A 25634-nucleotide genomic window follows, 5' to 3' on the forward strand; every position below is an offset into this window, starting at 1 on the left:
GAAAGACCCTGACTTCCGGCCTTCCGCCTCGTGCCCGAACGGCCGACGAAAATGTAGCGACCCGAGAAAGAACGGCGGGCGCGGTGGGCGGTATCGGGCGGCAGGACAGGGAACGTGATGTGCTGGTGAGCGGGCCTTGGTGGAGGAAGGAGATGGCCGAATGGAGGGGGTTGACTCTGCGGACTGCTCAGGCATTTTCCGCGGGCACCACGTTGGGTCCTCGTTCCCTGCCACGTGTGTGCTAGAGGCAGTCCCAGGCTGCTCCCGGCTGAGCTACCCCGGAGCCCTCGTCCACTGTGGATGTGAGTGACGTCGTGGAGGGTCCTGGGCAGGCGGACCGCGATCGTAGGGAGGTCTTCCTTCTCTTCCTCGCTTCCAGGAGAGAGCAACCGGACTGTGGGGGCTTAGCGGGGAGGCAACTTGCATCTGTACCAGCCTTGGAATGAGGAAGTCAGGAACAGGCTTGGGACCTTTCCATGGAGCCAAGTTTGAGAGATTGGGGTGCAGGTCCGAAGCAAGGGGTAGTATGAAAAAGATAGGATCGTAGCATGGCTGTGTGTGAATGTGTGTGTCCGAAGACGTGGGAATTCGTAGGCGCAGGGAGAGAGGTCCTTCATTTGGCAAATCCTTATGAAGTGCCCACTGCATTCCAGGCACTGCTTTAGACACAATGTAAAGAGCAGTGAGCAAAGCAGACGGAAATTCCTGTCCTGTAGCGCAAGTTTTTAGCGAAGAAGACATAGAGTGGGAGGGGATAGTGCATAGTGAGTGCGTTGTGGATGCGAGGAGGACTGACGGGAAGATGATGCAGCGGGGGATATCGGTGTGGCCAGGAAACCTCTCCTTGACAATGTGACTGTCATGTAAGTTGGCAGAAGTGAGAAGTCCCCGTGCAGGTGTCTTGGGGCAAGTGCAGTTGGGAAGGACTTGGCGACACAACAGGGATGCCAGGAAGAGTTGGGTGAAGGCAGTAACAGCATCCCTGGCTTCTCATCACAGACAAGGCTGCAGGAAGAGCGAGCCCTTAGGAGAGCTTTCGTTCAACCCACAGAGAAAGGCCCAGTGGATGGTAACAAATGGCCAGTCCTGTTCTTGGTGTAGTTAATTTAGGATCGGGAAACTGCTATGAATAACACGTTAGTATTAGGTTAGAATGACACAATTAAAATTCATGGTACTGTCAGGTGATCCTTGAATGGATTTAGATCGTACCATTTCCCTGGAGTCTATCTATAAAATGGAAATATCTTACAAGATAATGAGGATTAAATGTTAACATATGGCCCTGATCCGTGAAGGAAGTAGCTATGGTTTTTAAGTTTTAGGAAAGATCTGTGTAAAGGTAGTAATGAATGCATCCGTGAGTGAAAGGGAGGTGGTTAAATTATACAGAAGAAAATTGAATCAGGTGTAAAATGCCCTTGTTGTGAGCCTGAATATAGAACTTCACAGGACGCCTGAACATGCTCCTCTTGCAATTTTATGCCTGTTTTTTCATGGAGGAACGTTTTTGTACTGAGGGCTGTAGCATCAAGCAGTCTTCACACTGACCGCTCACCGACCAGTAGCCTGTAATCATTCATTCCCTCATCTCATAGTGACACCGTGAATCCTCAGCACCCCCTGTGTCCTCCTTAGTCAAGAAAAAGATGGCAAAAGTAAATACGGATTTTCACCAAAAAAAGAGCAGTTTTGTATTTTCCTTTTCTAGGCTTTTAGCTAAGACTGTTGATGTTGCTGCATTTGTTTTATGTTCTCTAAAGAACGTAACTGCCCAGTCATCCCTGGAGTTAATGTGCGATGTTGCTTTACCAGCTGAGTTTTATTTCTGTTGGAAGCATCTTTTAGGGAATTAAAATTTACCACTGGAGTGAGGAGATTTAATTTAGGAGTGGAGGGAAACAAAGTGATGCAAGCTTGCAGGGTTGAAATTAGAGATCTTTCAGTGAGTAATATAGCATGTGTCTAAGTGATAAAAAAGCTTTGGGTCGTGTGAATCACCTAATGGTACCTGAAATAAAGGTTTCCTGACTGAAGGCGTCTTACCGTGGATAGCATCTTATATTCGACAAAAGAATACCTAGTGTCTAAGCAGAATTTAAGTTTTCCCCTAAGGTCCTGTGCTGCAAAATCAAATTGAAAATTTGCACTTAAAAGTTATTTCAAAGTAAGACCTTGTTTTTAAATATTCAGTTCCTAACCTTGAGAGCCTGGGTAACGGGATTTACTATTTAAAAGTGATTACAAACAGTTTGGGGGGGAAGGGCAGTGTTACTGAGCAGGTTGTAGAAGTAGAGAAAAGCATAGGAAAGATAAACACTCAAAATTAATCTTGTCTGTTTCTGCTTTATGTGTAAAAATCAATTCCAACTTCATGGCTTGGGCATCAGCTGTTGCAGCTATCATGTGATTAATAGTTGTTTAGGTTTGGTGAAACCAGAACACTGAGAACAAAATTCCCAGATTGTTTTAGCAAATACTAGTTTCATCATATTAACAGATGTTTCTTTAGAGAAATGACAGTTAAGGCAGTGAAAGGGCTGGTTTGAAAAGCAGGTAGATGAGTTCAAATCCTTGTTTACCAACTTGTTGTATGATATAGGGAAATTGACTGATTTTCCCCAGATGACACAGCTCATTAAGTGTGCCAGTCCAGGAAGGTTTGTTGACTGTAACTACTTAAAAAAAAAAAATCTGCCAGTGCTGGTGATTTTCTGCATGTTATTAAAAAAACAAACAGAAAATCCAACCAATATTTTTTCAGGAATTTGCATGACAATAAATACTAGGAAACTTTCCAGAATTCCTTTTTTAAAATGTTATATATTTGAAAGAGTTACAGAGAAGGAGTCAGTCTTCAGTCTATTGACTCACTCCTCAGATGGCCACAGTGCCCAGAGTAGAGCTGGGTCAAGGCCGTGAACAGCGCCCTTCTGTTTTTCCCCATGGGTGGCAGGTGCGCAGGGGCTTGCTCTGTCTTACACTGCTTTTCCCAGGACTTTAGTAAGGTCCGAATTGGAGCAGCCAGAACTGAAAGCAACGCCCGGTAGGATATTGGCATCGCAGGCAGCAGCTTTATGAACTGTGCCTCAATGCTGACCCCGGGCTTTTTATTCTAAGCAGCACTTAGAATTTGGGGAATGTTTATTAACATTTGTTAATTAAACATGTTTGTTAATATTTATTAACATTTCTCTATAAATGTGTCCAGAAGCCAATTCAAATGTTTTTATGTGTTATCAGATAAGAAATTTGATTATTGTTTTCCAGAGTTTTATATTCCCAAGGGTACTTGTTTGTTGCAGGACAAAAGATTATTCTTACCAAAAATATTTACCCACTTATCCTCTTAATGAAATTTCCTGTGTGGTGATATTGTGGCAGTAAAAACTGTTACAAGCATTCTATGATTGTATGATATGTCATGAATGGTGGAAATTATCAAATTAATATTTAGTTATTGCATATCTAAATGAAGAGTTTGGTCCTAAGTAGTTAGATTGCAAAGTTTTTTCTGGGGTTTCAAATTCACTTGTACTTTAATGTTTTGTTTGTTGAAAAAAAAAAATTTTTTTTTATTACGCTTCATTTGTTCAGTAGTTTTAGGTCCATGGCAAAATCACAGAAAAAAATTCAGTGGTTTTTCTTGTTCTTCCGTACCTTAAAACAAACCAATCTCCATCATAAAGCGATTTTTCCCTTGGTATTCAGGGTCAGTAGTGTGAGCTTGACTCATCGTGGGTTAGGCCCCTCCGTGCTTGAGCCGGTAAGTCGGAGTCCCCCGAGGACCACCGTGGGGCTGTCCAGTGAATGGGCTTCGGTTTCACTCAGTTGTGTTGATGGCCCTTTCTGGCAATGTCTTTGGATTGAGGTATGCAAAATTTTCTGTTGTATTCCTGGGGACAGGAGTCTGGGGAAATACTTGACTTTGTGTTATAAACACAAAACTGAGAAGTACTGTGGAATAGTGAATATCTGTCACTCCCCTAGACCATATACCGCTGACAGATTAGTGCATAACTTGGCTGGTTTATAGAATAGATTTTAAATTTCTTTTACTATCAGCCTCAATTATATTTTTATTATTTGCTACATTATCAACCCTTCAGAAAATATGAAAATCCTACTTAGGGACTTAGAATATATTAACCCGCTATAACTTGAGCTTTTTGAAGGTGGAGATTGTATATTTGCCCTGTTATTTCTTGTGTTCCCCAAATTTAACTCGCTGTCTGACAAGCAGGGAGTTAGCTGCTGCTCATTTGCCCTGTGTCAAAATCTTAGTAAAGGCTGGGTGTTGTGACACAGCTGGTAAATTCCCCGCTTGCTTCGCAGCGCTGCCTGTGGCAGAACGCCCAGGTGGAGCCCTGACCCGGTCTGCAGTTCCAGCTCCTGGTTTCAGCCTGCCCTAGCGTTGATGGTTGCATATATTTAAACAAGTGAAATGCCAAATAGGATATCTCTCTGTCATTGTCCTTTTAAAAGGAATGAAAACCATACATCTTTTTAAAAGAGATCTTAAATGTCTTTTTTTTTTTCCTTTCCCCAGTAGCCTTGTGAGATGTAGAATTATCCTGGTTTTATGAACAGGAAAACTAAAACTCAGGGAGGTTGAGTTACTTGTTCAGAGTCTCAGTGGTATCCTTTTTGTTGGCGCTGTAATGGTTAGATGAATTAATATCTGTGATGGGCTTAGCAAGCGGCCTGGCAAGTAGTAAAAGTGAAGTTAATCTTGGGCATTCCATAGTAAGGTCTAGCAGGAAATTCCAGGTGGCTTTGATTGTCCATCATTGCTTCATCTGTGAGCAGTTGAGTGGAAGTGTTCTCTCTCCATTCTCAATATTTTAAGACTCCATGGCTTAAGTATGAAGTATTTGCCACTGACTTTATCACTGTTCCTAAGGTGACTGCTCTTACTTACATCATGTTTCTTCTTTCACTTGTTTTGTTAAGAATAAATTCATTTTTACTGAATGTTGCAAGTGGCATACATTTCTTAGTCCTGGTCTTATTTAACAATTCACAGAGTGAAAATAAACCTTACTCTACGGAAGTTTTTGTAAACTTGCAGCCTGGTGTATAATTTAAATTTAAACCTATGTCTGTGGACATAGTTAAGTAGCCAAGTGTAAGAAACACAAGGATATCTTGCATGTTGTTATCCTGCAGCGTTTGAAGCTAAGTGGCTTTCCAGGGCTTTGTGTTCTTTCTGTGGTTTTTTGGTGGGACGCAAATGTATACATGCAGTTTAACTCTTTATTGACCTGTGATCTCTTTCTGTATGCAGGTGAGATTTTTTTATTTAACTTTTAATTTGAAAAAATATTTGCAAATGGTTTGCTTAAAAGTATTGATGAAACTGCATTTAGTAATCAAGTGTTAAAATATCACTTGCTGAACCGTGTCAGTCCCGCCTAGCTATAAGTGCATTTTTAGTTTGTAGTTTAGTATTTTGATGTTAGAACATTTGATTTTGCAAGTGTTTTCACTTAATGTCTCCAAATCTCTCAATACCATACAATAGTGATGACTTTGAGGATAAACTCTGATTTTTTTTCTTTTTTCATTTTTGATCCATTTCATTCATACCATTTACTACTTTATTTATTGCATTGTTTCCTCTTATTATGTTTTTGTTTAATGTGATTGGCTCATTTCTTTTGCTTCAGCTGTTTTTACAAGAATCGGATTTTATTTTACTCGATCGTGTTAGTATATGCTTTTTAGATAACAGATTATCAAGTCACTAAAATTGTTTTTCCTTTGAGGCTAGGAATTTTTGTAGGGCTTCTCCTCCCCTCCCCCCCCCCCCCCCAAATTACTGTGCTAGGAAATTTTGAAGCTTTTTTAGTATCTGTCAGGCCATATGTTTTATATTTGCTTTCTTTATAATCTGTTATGTATTTTTTGATTTGTTTATGAAAAGTCTAGACTTAAATGTGTTTTCATATCAGTTAAAATGCTGATTATATTAGTTAATATACTAATGTGCTACTTTTAAGGTATTAACACAGTAAGATGGCTTATCAGCTGTACTGGAGTTTTCTAAAGTCAGTGTTTCTTGCACATCACTAGGGCTACGTTCACTGAAATATTATTCATCAAATAGTTCCTTGCTGAAGAAGTTAAAGACAGATTATTCCAGATTATACAAATCATATGTTTGTTATTACTTGCTTGTGTTAACTATTTTACATTTTGAGAGTTTTAATCAATATTTATTTTAGACTAAAATAGAAAGATGTTGAACTGAAAGAGTGCTAAAACTCAGGGTGCCACAATTCTGAAGATATGGTTTTTTTTATGTTAACTTTCTTCATTTATTTCCAGTTTTGTCCCTAAAAACTTGGCTTCATAAGCAATTGAAAAATACAACCACAATATTCTGTGAACACTTACAAATGACAGAACTTGAAAGATGATATTTCAATTTTAAAAATATTTTTCTAAACTTTAAAAATTATCCATGCAGAAAATGGAACAATTTACCATAGCTTTTGTAAACTTTATCTCTCCTTCTGTATTTTTTGCACTTACTAACAATTTTGCTTTCATAGAAAGAAGTTTGTTTGGTTTGATTTTGGTTTTTTTTTTTTTCTTGCTGTATGTTTTACATTATCAACTTCAGCATAAATTATTTAGAAAGTTGATTTGTTACATGAAAAGGTGGACATTTCAGAATAACCTTTAAATGCATATTGTAATTGAGCTTTTGATACAATATTGTAATAGAAATTGATCTAAAATTTAACATTTTATATGAATCCGTTAGCTAGGATTTTTTCCTTTATGAATAACTTTCACAATTTGTTGAAAACCACCTCCTTTGTTTAAAATCAAAATTATTTCAAAAGTATTACTATATTTGAATTATAAATTGATACAAAATCAGTTTTTAAAAATTATTTACAGAATTATGTTGTACTACAAATTATGAATTAATTTAAGAATGCTTATTTACCTTTTTCTGTATTTTAGTTTATATTGATTGTTATAAAACTGAAATTCTAAGTTTCTATAAAGAGCATAGTTTATATATTGATATTATTTTTCTCTATGCATATCCTTGAGATTTTTTTAATACCTGTATTTCAGAATAGTTACTCCTGAAAATTATGTATAATCAAATAAGCAGTAGAAATATCCAGTGTGCAAAGTATCATAAAAGGAAAGAATGAAGCAACTATTGTTACTATAGAATACATGCCAGTTATTCAGAATTATTCTTTTCTGTTAATGTAGTCATGACATAATATTTTGCCATATCTTAAGCTTTTGAAACACTTCCCAGCCTTGAATGTTTTCTGTGTTTTGGGGCATAGTAGGCATTCTTTTCCAAACAGAATCAGGAATTAGCTTTGTTTATGTTTTTTAATGTGTTGATCTGTTACAGTATTGCTTTTTTTTTTCCATATTCCTTTTGCACAGTGTCCGGTATGATGAACTGGTCTCTTCCCCAGGATCATTTTCACTTCTGTCTTTGTGCCTAGGTTTTTCTGCCGCATCTTGGGGAAAATGGCAACGAATGAGGCAGTTCTGAAGAGACTGGAGCAGAAGGGTGCAGAGGCAGACCAGATCATCGAGTATCTTAAGCAGCAAGTTTCACTTCTGAAGGAAAAAGCAAGTAAGAAAACTAAAACTCTCTAAGGAGATACACAAAACGAATGTCCATATTGCCAAGCCAAATAAAGACATTTACCACATAAGTTATTCTTTCATCATTTTGATGATAAACTTTAGGCTCCTAACATTTTTAGTATATTATTCTAGAATTAAATTAGAGTGGTATATGGTGAAGCTATGACATTCAGAGAAAACAGGGCAAGATTCTCATAAGATGATGTGCTTTAAAATAAATTGGTCTAGCAGGTTATAAAAGAAGAAAACTGTTGAAATTAAAAATGAATTACTGCTTCTTATATGGAGGACAACGTATAATTTTGCACTACTCTACTAAAGCATTTTCTGAAATGATTTTTGTATGAAAATATACCCTTTAAACTTGAATTTTAAAACTGCTGATTTACTAAAAAAAAAAACTTATTTTTAATTAAAAACAAAAGTATGAGAAACAAGAGTTAGAGAGTTTCTCTCTGCTCCTTTGCTCTCCTGATGCCCACAGAGGGGCGGTGGGAGTCCAAGGTGGGAAGAGGACATTTGCTGAGACACCCTTTGGGTGCCAGAGTCATGTGAGTACATGTTAGCATGAAGCTAGAATGATACTAGAACCAGGGCTCCAGCAGAACCGACCCTCACATTGGCTCACAGTCCTAATGCCCCTGCTTTAGAATGTCTTGTAAAATTCTTAATATCCTGTAAAAAAGATATTTTAGACAAAGTGGCTTAATTGTGTGTGTAGGTTAAATATGTGTATTAACTTCATATATACTATAGAAGAGAAATAAATAAAATAATTTACAAGTGCAAGTAATAATGTGTATTTCAATAAGTAAATATTTCAGCAATGGTCCTGGAGGATCTCAAGCCAACCTACTTTCCATTCCTGGAATCCCTAAAAGTCAGTAATAGGTACAGAGCCAAGGGGTACAGGTACATTTTCAGTGCGCCTTTGTTTTGCCACCTCAGATACGAGAATTAGCTTTTAATGATAAACTTGGTATACCCATTATGATGAGTGATTTCTTAAAAGCGCTGAGTAAAATGAGGTAAAACTTGATCTTGAGCTACATGATAAAATCATTTAAGAAAAACGATTCAAAATACTTTGTATTTATGTATGAAGAATAGTTAGACTCTAGGCCCAAATAATCATTAATAGGAGTTTGAGCTGTACAAATAGACAGTGAGCCACTGGAGCATTGCAGGATGTGAGACTGGCCCATTCTACACCACAGGATACGTGGCATCACTGACCCTATCTGTAAATGCCAGTAATGATGCCCATTATTTTTATAATGAAAATCCAACTTGGGGAGCAGTGCTCACCCCACCAAGAATCATTATTTTTCTCAAATTGGTGTCTTGATGTACCCCAGTGTTGGTCTTTAACAGATGTGTTCTGTTTTTGACAGATCTTTGCAGTTGCTTTGCTCACTCAGTGTCTGACTCTCCAAGCCCCGAGATCTTAGAAATAAATTAGTTTCATTTTAAACGTAGGGACTAAAAAAGAAATGAGAATATTTTTGCCCTGTGCGATACCAAACATTTTTGATGTTTGAAGAAATTTTTGATGTTTGATTTAGTGTACCTAGAACTCATACACGTGAACTTTTAAAATTATTTGCAGAAAAATGTTCTTATTTTAACTTCCACAACATTTTGAGTATCTTTGTATTTTAATCTTTCTTACAGTTGATCTGTTATTGACACTTGCGTGTCAAGTTCTGTTTTGCCCTCTGCTCTAACCACTGTGATGGAAGGGTGGGAATTGGACTTTAGTGAGTATCCTTAGTAGAAGGCAGGAAAATGATTAATCAGCAAATACCTTTTTTGTCCTCTTTCATATTCTCTCCCTTTCCTTTTTGTAAATGCAATTGGCTTGAGCACCTGTTTCAGTGCAGAGTGCTTGACTTCTCATCCAGCTCCCAGCTAGTTACGTGAGAAAGCAGCGGAAGATAGCCAAGTATTCTGGCCCTCATACTCCTGTGAGAGACCCAGATGGAGTAGCAGGTTCCTGGCTGCATCTTTGACCAGTTCTGGCCATTGCAGCTCTTTGAGGAATGAACCTGTATATTGAAGATCTTTTCCTTTGTGTCTCCCTGTCTGTCTATAACTCTGCCTTTCAAATAAATGTTGTGTGTATACTAAACATGTACATTTTTGTATTTGTTACCTGAACAGCTCAGTAAGAAGCTGTTGTTTAGCATTTATATTGTGTTAGATACTGTAACTACTCCTGATGTGATTCAGGTTTACAGGAAGATGTGTGTAGATTCTAAGCAAGTACTGCACTGTGTTGTAAGCAACTTGAATATATGCAGTTCTGGTATTTGGCAGAGGGGTCCTGGAACCAGTATCCTATGGAGACTGTCAGATTATTTTCATGAATATTAAACCAGTTAAGGAACTGGTCAAGCATTTGATTATGACTGTCTTCCTTACTATAGTTTTACTGGCAGTGCACCTTCTACATAATATTCATAAGAAAACTTGAAAAAAAACACATACTTTCAATACACTTTCTCAATCCCAGTTCTGCAGGCCACTTTGCGCGAAGAGAAGAAACTTCGAGTTGAAAATGCGAAGTTGAAGAAAGAAATTGAAGAACTGAAGAACGAGCTAATTCAGGCAGAAATTCAAAATGGCGGTAATTAATCTGCACTAATAATATCATTTAGTATCTATTGTATTATGTGCTGGTTTTCTTAGCATTATAGCACATCCTTCACAGAAAAGAAGATGGATATTTAGAAAGGCCAGTTATCTTGCCCAAGGTAACATGCAAAGTGGTAAAGCTAGGATTCTGAAGCCTATAGTTTTAACATTTTAAACTGTCCTTCATCTTCTCATTGTTCCATGTTGAGTAATGAAAATTGCTGAGAGCAGCCTTTACTACAATCAGTTACCATTTATTAAGATTTACTGAATTCAATGCTTTATATGTATTACTTATTTTTTATTCCAGACATTTGCACACAAATAGTCTTGTATTATAAATGTGGGAGTTAAAGCTTGGCAGTAAAAATTCTTTACCTAGAATCACATATTTTTAGTTCTCTAAATCCATAAATAGTTATGATTTAAACATGTTATTGTAGATTAAACTTAATAATTTGCTGTTATATTTAAAGTTTAATAGTAGTGGTTCTGTTGTACCCTCAAAGTACCACTTGGAAAGGCACTTGGCTGTATTGTAGAAAATTCTGGGTGAGTTGATGCAAATATAACTGAAAGTGTCTCTTTCTCGTTGTTTTTACCAATATTCTGTTGGTGAATTTTTCTGAATAAGACTTAGCTTAACCGAATAAAAAAAGAGGTTTGTGTCTGGGTGTTGTTGATTAAAAAGAGTATTATTTGTCAGTGGAAAATATGATACTATTTGATGTTTTCCAAGTCAGTAGTTTTGGAATACAGGTACAGGTTTCAGTTAAAGTATTAACATTGTGAAACTGCTTGCCACTTCTCCTAATGCTAGAAGCTTGCGTCCATAAACATTATTAGTCTTTCAAACTCAAAATTGATTAATGAAATGTTAAAGTAAATTTGCGGTTGAATTAATGTGATGAATTTTGTCATATGGTGAAATTTAAGAGTTTACATTACTGAAAGAAGCAGTACCCTCCAGAGAACTGAGAAAAATACTTCAGAAAAATGGTTTGATTTTAACCTTGATGTAAGCCACATGACATCCCTCACAAGAGCACATTTTACCATGCTTCATGTGAACTGTTTTTAACATTTCAAAACTGAGCGACTTTACATTTTAAAAAGTTGCTTCATGAAACAGATACAAATAATACTGTTTCTCTATTAACTGTAATTTGGGAATGACTAATGATAAAATACTTCTTCAATACAAAAGAGAACCTGAGTGAAAAAGATTGCGTGAAACAGAAAGTCTTCATTCATTACCTCTTGTGTCATAGTCTAATTTCATTACCACTGGTTATCTCGGGTCCATTTTCTGTAACATCACACTATACTATAAAATTCACCTTAGGTTTTTTCTGAAAGATAAATGAATAAAGCATTTTGTAAAGTACTTGGGACAAAGTAAGCCCGTAATAAATGGTAACTATTATTATTTGTGCTTTTCTCAATGTAATAATTTGTAGTTAAATGGGAATTAAGCTTTTATTCTTTTGTTATCAATATTGGTAAAAAAAAAAAAGAAAAATACGCTTTGTTTTTTAACAATCTTTCTTTAGTGTTAGTAGATATGTGACTTTCTTTAAGAGAATTAATATTTATGGGTATAAATACATACTTTAAATTTCATTGATTGCTTTAATATAAATGACACTATCTATTTACTTTTCTATATCAGTGAAGCAAATACCATTCCTTTCTGGCACTCCACTACAAGCTAATTCTGTAGCATGTGAAAATATGGTACCTTCAACACCAGTAACAACTGTATCATCTGGTGCCAAAGAACAGATGAAAGGGGGAGAAGAAAAGAAGGTGAAAGAAAAAGTGGAAAAGAAAGGTATTTTTTATAAATATTTATTTTATTTTTATTGGAATGTCAAATATACAGAAAGGAGGAGAGACAGAAAGAAAGATCTTCCGTCTGTTGATTGACTCCACAAGCGGCTGCAACAGCCACAGCTGAACCAATCCACAGCCAGGAGTCCGGAACTTCTTCTGGATCTCCTGCACGGGTGCATGGTCCCAAGGCTTTGAGCTATCCTCGACTGCTTTCCCAGGCCACAAGCAGGGAGCTGGATGGGAAGCAGGGCTGCCGGGATTAGAACTGACGCCCATATTGGATACTGACACATTCAAGGCAAGGACTTTAGCCAATAGGCTACCGTGCCTGGCCGAAGAAAGGTATTTTTGTCAATATTTGTCAATATTGTCTATGGTAATAATTATGATACCAAAAAATAATAAAATTAGGAATAAAATGATATTGAAAATGGAAACCATGTCCTAAGGGATGTGGGCATGTTGACTAGTTTTCCAAGTAAAAGTGGCATTTTTGACAGAGAGAACACCACAAGTACAAATCACAGGAAGTGAAGAGAGATGTGGGAACTCATGCAGTTTGATATGACTGAAATCAGATTTCTATTTGGAACATAATTTTAGGAAGTTAAAGTTAGGAATTTAGTTAGGACCTAGAGTAATGAGGACCTGTAGGAATAAAAGGACGTTCCAGTCAGAGCAGTGTTGAAGTAAGGCTTGGAGGTATTAAGATTTCAAAAACTATGAGAACTGAAGTAATATCACCTCCCTTTTTTTAGACAGCCACACCTGAAAACTGTTTTGCTGCAAATTACTGAATTTTATTTATTATAGGGGAATAATATTTCATTGTGGGTATATACTATGTTCTTTTATCCCTTCATCTGATAATGGGCTGAGAATACTTTCTGGCTGTGTGTATAAGGTCTATATAAAACATAATGAATTTCATGTTCGGACTTGGGTCCCTCCAAGATACCTTATTATATATGTGTAAATTTATTCCAAAAAGAAAAAAAAATTTAAAAATTAAAAAATATGTATAAAATGCTATCTTCACAAGCATTTCAGATAATTTCTTCTAACATGTTTGATTATATATTTCTGTATCTCTTGGGTATTTATTACTGAAAAAGTCTTTACTGAAGAGATCAAATAATGCCCGGCCATATGTCTTGCTTTGTAAACCAGCTTGTGCAAATTGTCAATGTGCTTTATACAGAATCTTGCTTTCCGGCCCTAGGCAAAGATTTTTTTTTTCCACAAGGAAAGCTAATTGGAAACCAGGAATATGAATCCTCTTTTCAGATTATACTTTGACCCGGGTTAAAGTAATCACATGTTCATAAGCTCTACATTATTAGTGTATTAATAAAATAAGACTATTAAAGCATAATCAATCATTTTTATTCTGTTAAAATAGTTGCTTTGAATAAATCTAAAAGCTTCACCAGAAGTCTTCATTAGGAAATCAAAGAAATTGTATACTGATTGGACTATAAGACTGAAAAGAGAAAATTTAACAGCGAAATTGTATTTTATGGTCATTCTTTTCATCATCTGAATAATGACCTGGTTATTCTTTCTAAATGAACGATCTTTCATCCTCCACAGTCCCATAACATTACAAAGGATTTTTCCTGGATCAGAAAATGCAAATTTTTTTGTATAAAATGTGTTATAGTAAATTTACTGTCAGTGTTTTCTTTAGACAACTACTCTGCTATATTGGAAAAGTATCTGTAGAAACTGTGTGAACAGGTGAATTCTGTTGTGTTCCAGTAAAACTCCCTTTTCTCTGATTGTTTACCTATTCATGAATGCTTTCTAGGCGAGAAGAAGGAGAAAAAGCAACCAGCTGCAGGAAGTGCTGACACTAAGCCAATAGATGTTTCTCGTCTGGATCTTCGAGTCGGTTGCATTATTACTGCCAAAAAACACCCCGACGCAGACTCGTTGTACGTAGAAGAAGTGGATGTCGGAGAGTCAGCCCCCAGGACGGTTGTCAGTGGCCTGGTGAATCATGTCCCTCTTGATCAGGTAATGTGTGCAGCTAAAATATTTGTTACATATATTTGTTCCTTTTATTTCCTCTTTCCTAATGTCTTTCCGTTATAATTTCTTAGCAGTTCATAATATGACATGAGCCAGTCTGTTGGTTTAGTTGATTAGTTCGAGTGTGGTGAATTCCACCTAAAGTATGGATATAAAACCACCAAAAAAACACCAAAATGAAGATGAAAATAATGAGAAAAGAAGGAAGAAAAAGATATTATTATTTTCTATATTTTAAAATGTTTTAGATTGTATATTACATATAACAAGAAAAAATTTTTATAATATCTAACAAAATACAAACCATTGAATTCTTAATGAGTAAAAGAATGCACTGAAAATGACAAGTTCAGTCTGTGTAGGCTTTTACTTCCTCCCCCCCACCCAGGTATAAAAATATTTTTTTCCTATACAGAAAACTTTTCACAATTTTAAATTAATGCTTTCTAGATTTGTGTAAGAGTGATTTTTTTAAAAAAAAAATCAAGGACTAATGAAAATCCGTGATGGAACAAAAGTAACAATGCTGATGACTGTTGCTTCAAAATTACTTCTATATGCCTTTCTCATAATTCATTTGCTTTTCCTAGTATATCTCTGTTTAGTAATGTCCTTATTTATAGTTGGTCTTTTGTGCACCTCACTTCTTGTTCATCTGACTGCAGGGCTGAGTGTCAGATGCGTGTACTGGTCAACTTTCCTGTGCCCCATCCAAAGTGGAATGCGTCTACCTGCAGGGGTTTGCAGGCTTCCACCTGCAGTACTGCTCAGGTTTTAGTGCCATAACATAAGATGGAAATCATGAGACAGAACGATTGGGCCAGGGAAAGAATGCAATTCTGCAAGTTTTGGTTTTGTTTTAATTTTTTTCAGTTTTAATTATCTGTTTAAAAGGCAAAGTAACACACAGAGAGAAACATACAGACCTTCTGCCCACTGGTTCACTTCCCAAATGCCTGCATTATTAGCTCAAATAAACCAGGTCAAAGCCAGGAGACAGGAACTCAGTTCACGTCCCCCACAGTAGTGGCAGAAGCCATGGGAGTTGAGCCATTGTCTGCCAGCCTGGTCTGCCCCCAGTTCCAGCTCCTGGCACCAGCAGGAGCAGTGACCCAGCAAGGGAGTCCCCCACTACTCCCCTACCAGGCTCACACTCGTGTGGCATGTGCTGGTGGGTGGCCCGTCTTACCTGGGCATTTGCCAGTGGGTCCTGGCCTGACCTGTCCCCATTTGAGCTTGCACTGGCAGGAGCTGCTGCTCTATCATGGCCCCAGTGTGAACTGGCTGCTGCTAGGCCAGATCCAACCTGTGCTGAGCCCTGACTTGGCTCTCAGATCTGCCAGTTGGTGTTGAGAATTGCCCAGCCTGGCCCACTCCCAGACCTGAGCCATTTGTCTGACAATAGGTTCTGTAACAAAGTCTGATCTGGGCTGCTCCTTGCCTTGGTTCTAGCTCTCCCCTGCAGAGATTACTCCCTGACAAAGGAGATCCCCAGGATGCTTTATTGGGTCTCCTCTCAATGGCAGAACTCGTCCTTGGCCCAGGCTGACTTAGTCCACCTCCTGTCCTGACAGGAACAGTAGCCTGGCACAACTGGCCCATATCTAATCCAGTTCTTACGTTGATTGTTACGGGCCGGCCGCATCTAGTCCACACCCTGACGCAGCTCTCACGAGGCCCAGTAGGTGCCGAAACTGGACCCCGGCCCTTCATTCTCCTGCTCTGGCTTTCAGGAGCACCAGTGAAGACCTTTTATTTTTAAAAGATACGTAAATTTCACTTCTATAACAAATTGTATAATATTGCTGAAGGTTCGTTTCAATGAACCTTATGTTTGAATAAATGATCCATCTTTCTTCACATTGCAAAAATAGTATTGAATATTACAAAGTGTCCGTATAATGTAGGAGAAAACATGCATACGTAAGAGAAAAACGTGCATGTACAAATAGTGCATTTATTTTAGTCCTGATAGTAAGTTAAATGTTTACATGCCTTCGGTGTTTTAACCCTTATAATAGCTCTTTTAAATTCAGTATTTACTTCATTTTTCAAGGAGTAGGAAGATTAGCTTCAAAGAGTCAAATTTCAAGTTAAAGGTATCTGAAAATTAAAGCCATAGCTGTTGAATCAATTTCTTCATTCATTTAGTAAATGTTTGACATAAATTTGCTCTTTCAACCATAATGTATTATCTGTTTGAAGGACTTGATTTGCTTATGTTTATGCAAGGCTTCATAACAGGAATTGAGAATTTGGAGGAGAGATATGTTCACAAAAGTAGAAGATTTGATGTGTAGCATGTTAAGTACAGCTTAACACGTTCTAAATTATTCTAGGCTGCTGTTTATATTTAGTTGCCAGTTTATGTTTCATGCAGATGCAAAATCGGATGGTGGTTCTACTTTGTAACCTGAAACCTGCCAAGATGCGAGGAGTCATCTCTCAGGCGATGGTGATGTGTGCTAGTTCACCGGAGAAGGTTGAGATCCTGGCTCCGCCCAGTGGGTCTGCACCTGGAGACAGGATCACTTTCAATGGCTTCCCAGGTATGCATTTATTACTCACTACTAAAAATAATTTAGGAATTGCTTTTTAACAGCACTTGTCAGGTATAAAAGCTAAAGTCAGGCTCATGTTTGAGATGTAAAGCTGTATGTAAAATAAATGACTTATATTACTGAGCTTTTGGGGGTCGGCTTAAGATGACACAGTGAGTGTAATGATGTACATGTCTTTGCTAAAACAGCAGAGAGCTTTGGGGGCCCTGCGTGGTCCAGAATAAAACACTGAAATGAACACATAGTGGAAGCGTGTGGCATGGGTAAAAGAATGGAGTAGCGTGCTGCAGAATAGCTGAAGCAACAGACCTTCTCAGAATGCAGGAATGCACCGCGAGAGGACAAGTCTGAGTAGTTCAGATTTGGGGGAAATTTGCCGAATTTTCAAAATCTGTTGTAATAATAAATATATATATATATATACTTAATTTCAGAATGTAGAGAAAACTGCAAGTTTAAATTTAATTATTTTAGTAATTGAATGGGAGTCTCATTTTATTTTGCTTCTTTGTGGCAGTACAATTGCCTCTCAGACCCGGGACCCTTCATAGTGTGAGAAAGTTTCTTCAGGTGGATTTTAAAGCGTAAGAGAAGCGAGGCTGAGGTAGAACAAAAGGAAAGTCTCACAAGAGAAAAAAACAGAAATTAAAAACCTGCATTTTCCCAAAGCCATTCATTTGACCAGAGTAATGACAAAGAGGGAAATAATTTAGAATAACAAATAGAATCCGATTGAAAAGACTCAGTGTGGAGAATTGCTTGTCAAAATAACTGAGTTTTAATGGGATAACAAGATTAATGCGATTGTATTGATATTATTTTTCCTTATGGATTAACTGTGTGGAATGAAAGAGTTTGAAGTTTGGAGTACTAAGAAGGAAAATATGGATTGAAGCTTGGCATAATCTTCTTCAAAGTTCCACCCTTCTGATCAGTAGTAGACTTAAAACAGAGAGGGTTTTATGTTTTCTTCCAAGTGCTCGTGACATTGAATGCATGTACACGTCTTGAAGCCTGGGAATGTGGAAACCAGATGGTGTTTGCTCTACAAACCTTTTTTTTTTTTCTTTTTGTTAATTGGGTTTTGATCTAAATCCCAGTCTGAACGATTCTCAAAGATACCTGATGGGTTCTGCTTCTAAGAACATTTGATCACTGCTGTGCGCCTGCAATATTAAAACACTTCCTGAAGTCCCCACTTTGGAGTAAGCTATCACATAGACCCTTGTCTAACCTAAGTTCTGCTGACAGGTCTGATTTACAAAGTCAGAATAGAGTAACAGTAAAATAAACCTTTTAACAATGGAGAAAAATGTCTAAAATAAATGAATCTTGGCTTATTTTCAGATCTAATGTATTTTATTTAAATATTTTTACTTTTTGACATAAATTGTAAAGCCAGGGACCCAGCATGGTAGCCTAGTGGCTGAAGTCCTCGCCTTGCACACTCTGGGTTCCTATATGGCTACCAGTTCATGTCCCAGCTGCTCCACTTCCCATCCAGCCCTTGCCTGTGGCCTGGGGAAGCAGTCAGGGACGGCCTTGGGACCCTGCACCCACGTGGGACACTTAGAGGACACTCCTGGTTCCTGGTTTCAGATCAGCTCAGGTGTCGCCATTGATGCCTCTTGAGGAGTGAATTAATGGACAGAAGATTTTTCTTTTTTTCCTCCTCTCTGTGTATCTGGATTTCTAGTAAAAATAAATAAATCTTTAAAATAAAATTGTAAAGTCAGATTTTAGAGCTGAAGGAGATCATCTACTTCAACTCACTGTTGCAGTTTTAGAAACTGAGATCTAACAAAACATATACTAGGTTAGGTTTGAGAGAAATAATGAGTATTCCATGGACTTGTTTGAATCTAGTACTGTAGCATTTTTGTTGGTTGTTGTTTACTGTGAATTAACAGTAATTAATGGAAGCTCATAGTTCTTTTATTACTGTGATCATTCTTACTCGCAGAAGTGATAGGTAATTATTTCTGTATTTGAGTCTGTTTTCACTATCTGAGCGTTACTGTTTAGCAAATTGAAAGAAATATTTTTCAGGGGTGGATGTTGTGGCACGATGAGTTGAACTGTGACTTAGGATGCCCACAACCCCTAATCGGAGTGCCGTTTTCAGTCCTGGCTCCTCCCTTTCCCTTCCAGCCTCCTGGTAATGTGTCCTGGAGGGCAGCGGTTGGTAACTCAGATGCGTGAAACCCCGGATGTGGGAGACTGGGATGCACTGTGAGCTCATGATTTTGCCCTGGCCCAGTGCTGGTTGTTGCAGGCATTTGGGGAGAAACCCAGCCCAAAGGAAGATCATATCTCTGTCTGTAGCTCTCTCTTACTCTGCCTTGGAAAGATGGAAATAATTATTTTTTTTAAGGGCTGTTTTCCTGACTTAGTTGAGAGTTTAGTAATCCAGCATGGGTGTTTTCCTTTTCCTGTATTCCGGAATCTTTACAGATCATTTTGCTCATTTGTGTGTTCAGGTTTATGTTCTTCTAAAACCTGTTATTTCCCCTAAATTCATACCTTTGCCTTGTGCTATAAGAACTGAAATATGTAGTGATTAATGTGAGGGGATTTTGTACACAAAACATGAATACCATGCATATGTGGAATTCTCAAAAAATTTGTGGAAAATGCTATTGGGAAACCCTAGAAGACTTTTAAGTTTTTTTTACACAAAAAGGAAGGTATCTCTTACCCATTTTCCACAACACTTAACCCCAGCTGAATAGCATCAGATGATAATAAAATTGGGCTTTGAGGTCTGTTAATACTCATCTTCCTAGCAGTCCTTGCTTCTGTAGCAATAACTCTTAAAAAGAAAGAGCAGTTGCCACTGTACAGCATATCTACAGTGCTGTGCTACAACAGTGGTGTTTATCCTTTTCCTGGAGATGGCTGTGGTTTATCACAGCCTTGTTTTGCTTTTGGATTGACATGGGATGTTTGCCTATCTTCACAGGGTGTTTCTACACACATATGCATTACACCAAGCAGCTAGCTCTCCCTTTTCCTTATCTCTTCTTTGCAGCCTCTTATGGCCTCTTATTGTTCTTAAATTTGATTATGCTGCTGTGTGTTAGGCCTTAAAACTTACTGCTTCTGATTGTGTTTTGGTCAGCATTATCCAGCACTCTTCCCAGCTTCTAGTAATTGCTGTTCTAAGTTCTGTTGTGCTTGCCTTTTTTTTTTTTTTTTCTCTCTCTCTCTTTAATGTCCCAATTTGAGAGAGAGCACATGGTATTTGTCTTTCTGTGTCTGGATTATTTCATATAACGACCTCTAGTTGTTGCAAATGTTGGGATTTCCCTTTGTTTTGTTGCTGAATAACACATCATTATGTGTGTGTGCCAGTTTCTTTTGTTTTTATAGTTATTTATTTATTTGGAAATACGCCTAGAAGAGAGAGGGAAAGAGAAAGAGGGCAATTTATAATTGTGGGTTTACTTCCGAAATATCCGCAGAAGCCTGGGTTAGGAGAGGCTGAATCCAGGACCCGCAAACCCCAGCGGGGTCTCGCATGCAGCTTACAGGGACCCGAGGACTGGAGGCCTCATCTGCTGTCTCTTACGGCATGCAATGGCTGGGAAGTAGAGTTGGGAACTCTGTCCGAGGTACTCTGCTCCCTGTACTGTCTCACCCCAACACACACACACACACACACACATACTTTTTCTTCATCCATTTATTCATCAACATCTTGGCTGAAATCTGTTCATTAGCTATTGTAAATATAGGAATGCTGATATCTCATTTATTTATTGGTTTTATTTCCTTTTGATAGATTATTAGAAGTATGGTGCCTTGGTCATATAGCAAATCTCTTTTTACTTTTTATGTTTTGAACCTCCTTAAAGGCTGTACTGATTTGTGTTCATATCAGCAATGTAAGTGGGTTCATTTTTCCACATGTTGTCAGCAGTTGTTAGTTTTTGTGCGTTGTGTGTGTGCATGTGTGGTAGCCATTCTGACTGAAGTGGGATGAAATTGTGGTCTGGGTAGGTATTTCCCCATCACCAGTGATACTGAGCTTGAGAAATAATTTCCTATTCCAGTGTTTTGACATGCGATATTTTATTTTACATGTTCTCTCCTACATTGTGAAACCTGCTGGCATACCTTGATATTCACGGATGAACTCAGTGTCGATTTTGTTTTATGTATATTTATATACACACAACTCATCCTCATATTTATGGAGTATGGTGTAGAACTTGCAGTTGAAACTCCAAACCTTTGAGTTGTAATAAATTAGTAGTTACAAATTAGTAGTAACAAAACTTGGGTTTAACTTTTGGACCCTTTTTCCTTACTTAGCAAAATCATGTGTGATCGCTCTTATTTCTGCCGGGTTGATCTCGTCCCACTGTTGCAGCAGAACTGCTCGCATCAGAATCGGCACTCTGCATCGGGATGCTGGCTCTCAGTCCTTGCCCTAAGTGACACGGCTTCTGGCACCACTCTTCTGCCTTTGTATGAGTTTACTGGCTCCCCTCCTTTTTCCACATCTCCTTGACGTCTTAGGTTGGAATGCTTCAGATTTTAGTAATTGGCTTCTTCTTTTTGGAAAAAGTTTTGTTTTTGTTTTTGTTGCTGTTGTGTGTTGTTTTTGTTTCAAAGTGAGAGAAAGAGAATTGTTCTGTCTGCTGATTTACTATGCAGGTGCCTGCAGCAGCTTGGGCTGTACCAAGTCAGAGCAGGACCTGGGAACTCCCTGAAATTCTCTGTGTGTGATAGGGCTTGGGTATTCATCATCTGCTGCCTCCCAGGCACACTAGCAGGAAGCTGGAAAGAACCCAGAGGTGCAGCTCAGTCCTGGGCTCCCTGATTTAGCATGTTGGCATGCCAAGCATTGTACCACAATTCCTGCTCTGCTTTTCTGTTTCCCCCCAAATTTTTGTCCATCCCTTGATAGTTTTATCTATTGATTTGTCTCAGCTGTTCAATAGGCTTTTTGTTGAGATATTTCATTCATTCCCCTCAAGTTCCTGTTTTCCAACATTTTCCTGTCTCACTTGATAGCAACTACATTCTCTTTAGGACACATAACTGCTTTTTCCAGACCTTCAAAAACTCCTAGTGTCTCTGTCTTCTGAATAAGTCTAGAATCATACCATCACCATCGCTATCACCCTAGTCCCAATACCAACAGTTCTTATCTGGGTAACTATAAAAACCTATACTATAAATCAACTCCCTGTTTTTGCCTGCAGCCTTTTCCCATTAGTCATTTACAACAGCCGGAGTGGTATAGGTAAGACCATAGTCCTCTGATTGAAACTATTCATAAGTTTTCTTTTTCACTCAGAGTAGAAGCCTGAGTCTTTTTAGTATTCTTTTAATTAAGTTTCTAGTTAACTGCCTAATTTTTCTCATTTATTGCAGTTGAGCCACTGGCTCTCCCACAGATAGCTGTGAGGCGTGTTCTTCTATTTAAATCTTTCAGATGTCACATTTTTTTTCCTTTAAAACACATCATGCTATATACTGTACATCGTTTATAATCTGCCAGTGGAAATGTAAGCATCATAAAATCAAGATTTTTCTTTAAATTTTCCTCTCCCATGTTCCTAGCATCCAGGATAATGCCTGGCATAAAAATGGTAGCTCATTAAATGTGTCATTGAATACTTACAGAGAAAGTTACTACTAATGCTGTTCTTTTAAAATACTGTACTTGGAGACAAGTCGATTATTTCCAGGGTAATTCTTATCACAACACCAAACCACTTTTAACAATTGGTTAACTTTGCAAAATTAATTGACTCTTTATTTATGAGGTTAATTTTTAGTTTTTGTACCACACTTGGCAACTCAAAAATTAGCTTAATCAAGCATCCAGTAACTGTTGGCATTGTTTTGACCACTTTAGATATCACAGGGAAGTTGATTGTCAATGATATAATTAAAATGGAATTTCCAATTCTTTTCCAGACCTGTGAGTTTCTAGATCTCTGGATTTTGTGTTTATTCCTTTTATAAGTTTTAAATGCTATGGAGATGGTTACAGCTTTTTACATTTTTACAAGTGTTTTCTGGACTTTGTCCTCTCTAAAGTACTTCCTGTTCCCTGTATGATTTGTTTAGAATGACTTGACCTAAAATAATCTCGAAATGATTTGTTCGCTTACAATATGTGTAACCATTTCCAAATGGCGATTATTGGCAAGCATTTAGCTAGCAATTTCAGAGGCTCAGTGCCTTTTAACTTTAAGAACTTACATTTATATCATTGCTCACCTTTTAATAGCATTGCCTCAAAAGAAAATAAAAAGATTAAAAAAAGAAGATCTGTAAGAAAGAACTAGCTCACAGAAAGTACTGAAAAGTTCTCTGGGAAACAGAGTTCATATTAAAAAGAAAATCCTTTTTAAAAATTTGGTATAATTTTCATGGAAGATAGTTAAAACTAATTCCATTGTAGCTTTAGATCCTACAAAATAGTATGTAGTTGGGAAAGCATTTTGACGAACCTGAAGGTCAACACTGCATTCGTGGCCTTTTCAAGTCTGATTTTGACTCAGTACTTCTATCAGTGTTTAGTTGTCTAATAATATCTCAAACCAATGGCAGTTATTTTTAAGATGAACTTTTAATTTATAAATTTTCCCCATATAGTTAGAAACCAGTGAGATTGTAATTCATAGACTACAGAATAGTATGTAATGTTTGTTGATATAAAGTAGAGATGGTGCTAATTCTCAGCCATTTGATAAGATCCTCCTACCTTTCTTCATTTCCTTCCACCTGTGCAAGGGACAAAACCTGTCAGGTTTTAAAGTGCCCCAACCACTTGCCCATTTCTCTGAATCCCCCCATCCCTCAGAACATCCTACCCTATAATTATCACAGTCCCAACTTGCTGGAAAGCTGGGCCTCCGCCCCGTGCTTCCTCTGTCCTCATATGGTAGCTGGTCGCCCCTTTGCTTTGGTTTTCTCTCTGTGAGTGCGCTCTCCGTCTCTTCCTAGTTCTGGCACACTTTCCTAACACCGCTGCTGTAGGCTGTCACTTGGCTTTTTATCTTTTGTAGCATCTTAACCACAGTCCAAACTCCCACCTCATAATATACCATCTGAAAGTATCTTTATGTTGAATTTCCTGAAGACAGCAAACCAATGCTCTTTTTGAAATGTGAACACTAAATTTTATCTTAAGTAGATTCAAAATTCACCATGTTTTGCTATTATTTAATTGTAGCTGATTTTGCTGATCAGTGAAGAAATTAAAAATTAAAATCAAAGATCAATTAAATTAACATATATCAAATTAGGAAAGCAATATGATTGTCTTTTCATTCTATAATTTGTTTCTCACAATAGGAGAACCTGACCAGGAACTGAATCCTAAGAAGAAGATTTGGGAGCAGATCCAGCCTGATCTTCACACTAACGATGAGTGTGTGGCCACGTACAAAGGAGCTCCTTTTGAAGTAAAAGGGAAGGGAGTGTGCAGGGCTCAAACCATGAGCAACAGTGGAATCAAATAAAATACTCCCCTTACTAAAATGCATTTGAACAAACTTTAAGCAAAATAAAAAGTACTATATTTGTCCCTGGCAGCCAAAATATGACTGGTTATTTTTGTGTTGTTTCCCATTTAGAGTTCACTAGTCTTTAACCCGGTATATATTGTTTTTTGATTAATTGGAGAAGCACTACATTTTTTCCTAGACTTTTTGATCAGTGAAATAGAGGGAAGAAATTGTCTATGTCTTCTGACTTTTTTGTTTTTGCTTTGAAGATGTTGGTTAGTAGGGTTTTTTTGTTTACATACCTAGACAATTTGAAATAGGTTAATATCTAGGTTTTTTTAATTTGTGGGAACATCTTGCATGGAATTTCAAGATTTTGTTAAATTGTGTAGCTGTGTTTTAAATGTCCTTGACTTTAAAGATAACAACTTGGAATTTTTATCAAACTTATATCATAATCATACTAAAACTTATCAATCATAAGAGATAAATGTATACTCTAGGAGCCATTGCATTTGAGCATTTGTGTTTTATTGCCAAAGTGACCCTGGACTTATTGCAATTAAAATGTCTACAAAGCTAAAATTACCTATTGTGTATTTGATCCTTTTCTTTCCATGTAGCAAAATAATTAGTAATAAATTTTGTTGAGAGCACTGAAGATTGGTAATTTTTTCTTTTTGTGCATCATCATCTTGTCACCATATAAAAAGAAATCATAGTCCTAAATTGGGGCAAGCATTTGCCCTAGCATTCAGAATACCTGTTAGGATGTCTGTATCCCACATCTGGTTCAAGTAGGCTCCAATCTCTGTTCAGGTTTCTGCTGATGTGCACCCTGGAAGACAGCAGGTGATCTCTCAAGTAGTTGGGTCCAGTAAGTTAAGGAAGTTCTCTGAACTCCTTCATCCCCAAGTTAGAGTGTGTTGAGCCCCATCTACTCCACTTCTGATTCAACTCCCTGCTGATGTGCCTGGGACATACTGGATAATAAATGAGTACTTGAGGTCCTGTCACCCTCATGGGAGATCCAGGTCATATTCTGGCTGCAGCCTGGCCAAGTCCCAGCTGTTGAAGCCATTTGGGGAGTAAACAACAGATGGATGATTTTTCTATCTCTTCTCAGATACATAAATCTTTAAAAAGAAAATCCCTAACGAAGAATGCTAGAGAAAGCTGTGAATGAGGAAGTTTTTAAGTTGCTTAAAAACATTGTTAGCCAGTCCCTTCTGTTTTTATTTTCAAAGAAGGAAAGTTTTTCGAAAAAAATTTAATTGTTTTGCTTATATAGTGGTAATAAAGAGAGCTCTTAAGGAATTAACAAAAAACACTTTTCATTGTTAGGGAAAAGCACTGAACCCTTATAGTTTCTGACTGGTTTTCTGCCCCTAAGACTTATGGCATGGGAGGTGGTATTGGGTCACAGGCTGGATAACTGTTGCCTCCTTAGTGATTA

At 37.6% G+C, this 25634-nt stretch overlaps 1 protein-coding gene across 1 annotated transcript; it reads left to right on the forward strand.

Annotated features, from left to right (window-relative positions):
* The first annotated feature begins 99 nt into the window (after window positions 1-99).
* On the forward strand, window positions 100-24834 carry AIMP1 (aminoacyl tRNA synthetase complex interacting multifunctional protein 1). Its single transcript, XM_040967206.1, has 7 exons — window positions 100-302; window positions 7491-7624; window positions 10154-10267; window positions 11948-12109; window positions 13922-14130; window positions 16526-16694; window positions 24027-24834. Coding segments are annotated over exons 1-7 (957 nt in total). The 5' UTR covers window positions 100-300; the 3' UTR covers window positions 24194-24834.
* Window positions 24835-25634: the final 800 nt, after the last annotated feature.

Source organism: Ochotona curzoniae, unplaced genomic scaffold, assembly GCF_017591425.1.
Source record: "Ochotona curzoniae isolate NIBS_2020 unplaced genomic scaffold, NIBS_Ocur_1.0 scaffold_4506, whole genome shotgun sequence".
NCBI classification, from domain to species: Eukaryota; Metazoa; Chordata; class Mammalia; order Lagomorpha; family Ochotonidae; genus Ochotona; species Ochotona curzoniae.

Excerpts from the sequence above, each read along its gene's own strand:
- AIMP1 (XM_040967206.1), top strand. Across the intron at positions 7,625-10,153 it reads ACTTCTGAAGGAAAAAGCAA|TTCTGCAGGCCACTTTGCGC; the intron begins GTAAGAAAACTA and ends TCTCAATCCCAG. Across the intron at positions 16,695-24,026 it reads CACTTTCAATGGCTTCCCAG|GAGAACCTGACCAGGAACTG; the intron begins GTATGCATTTAT and ends TTCTCACAATAG.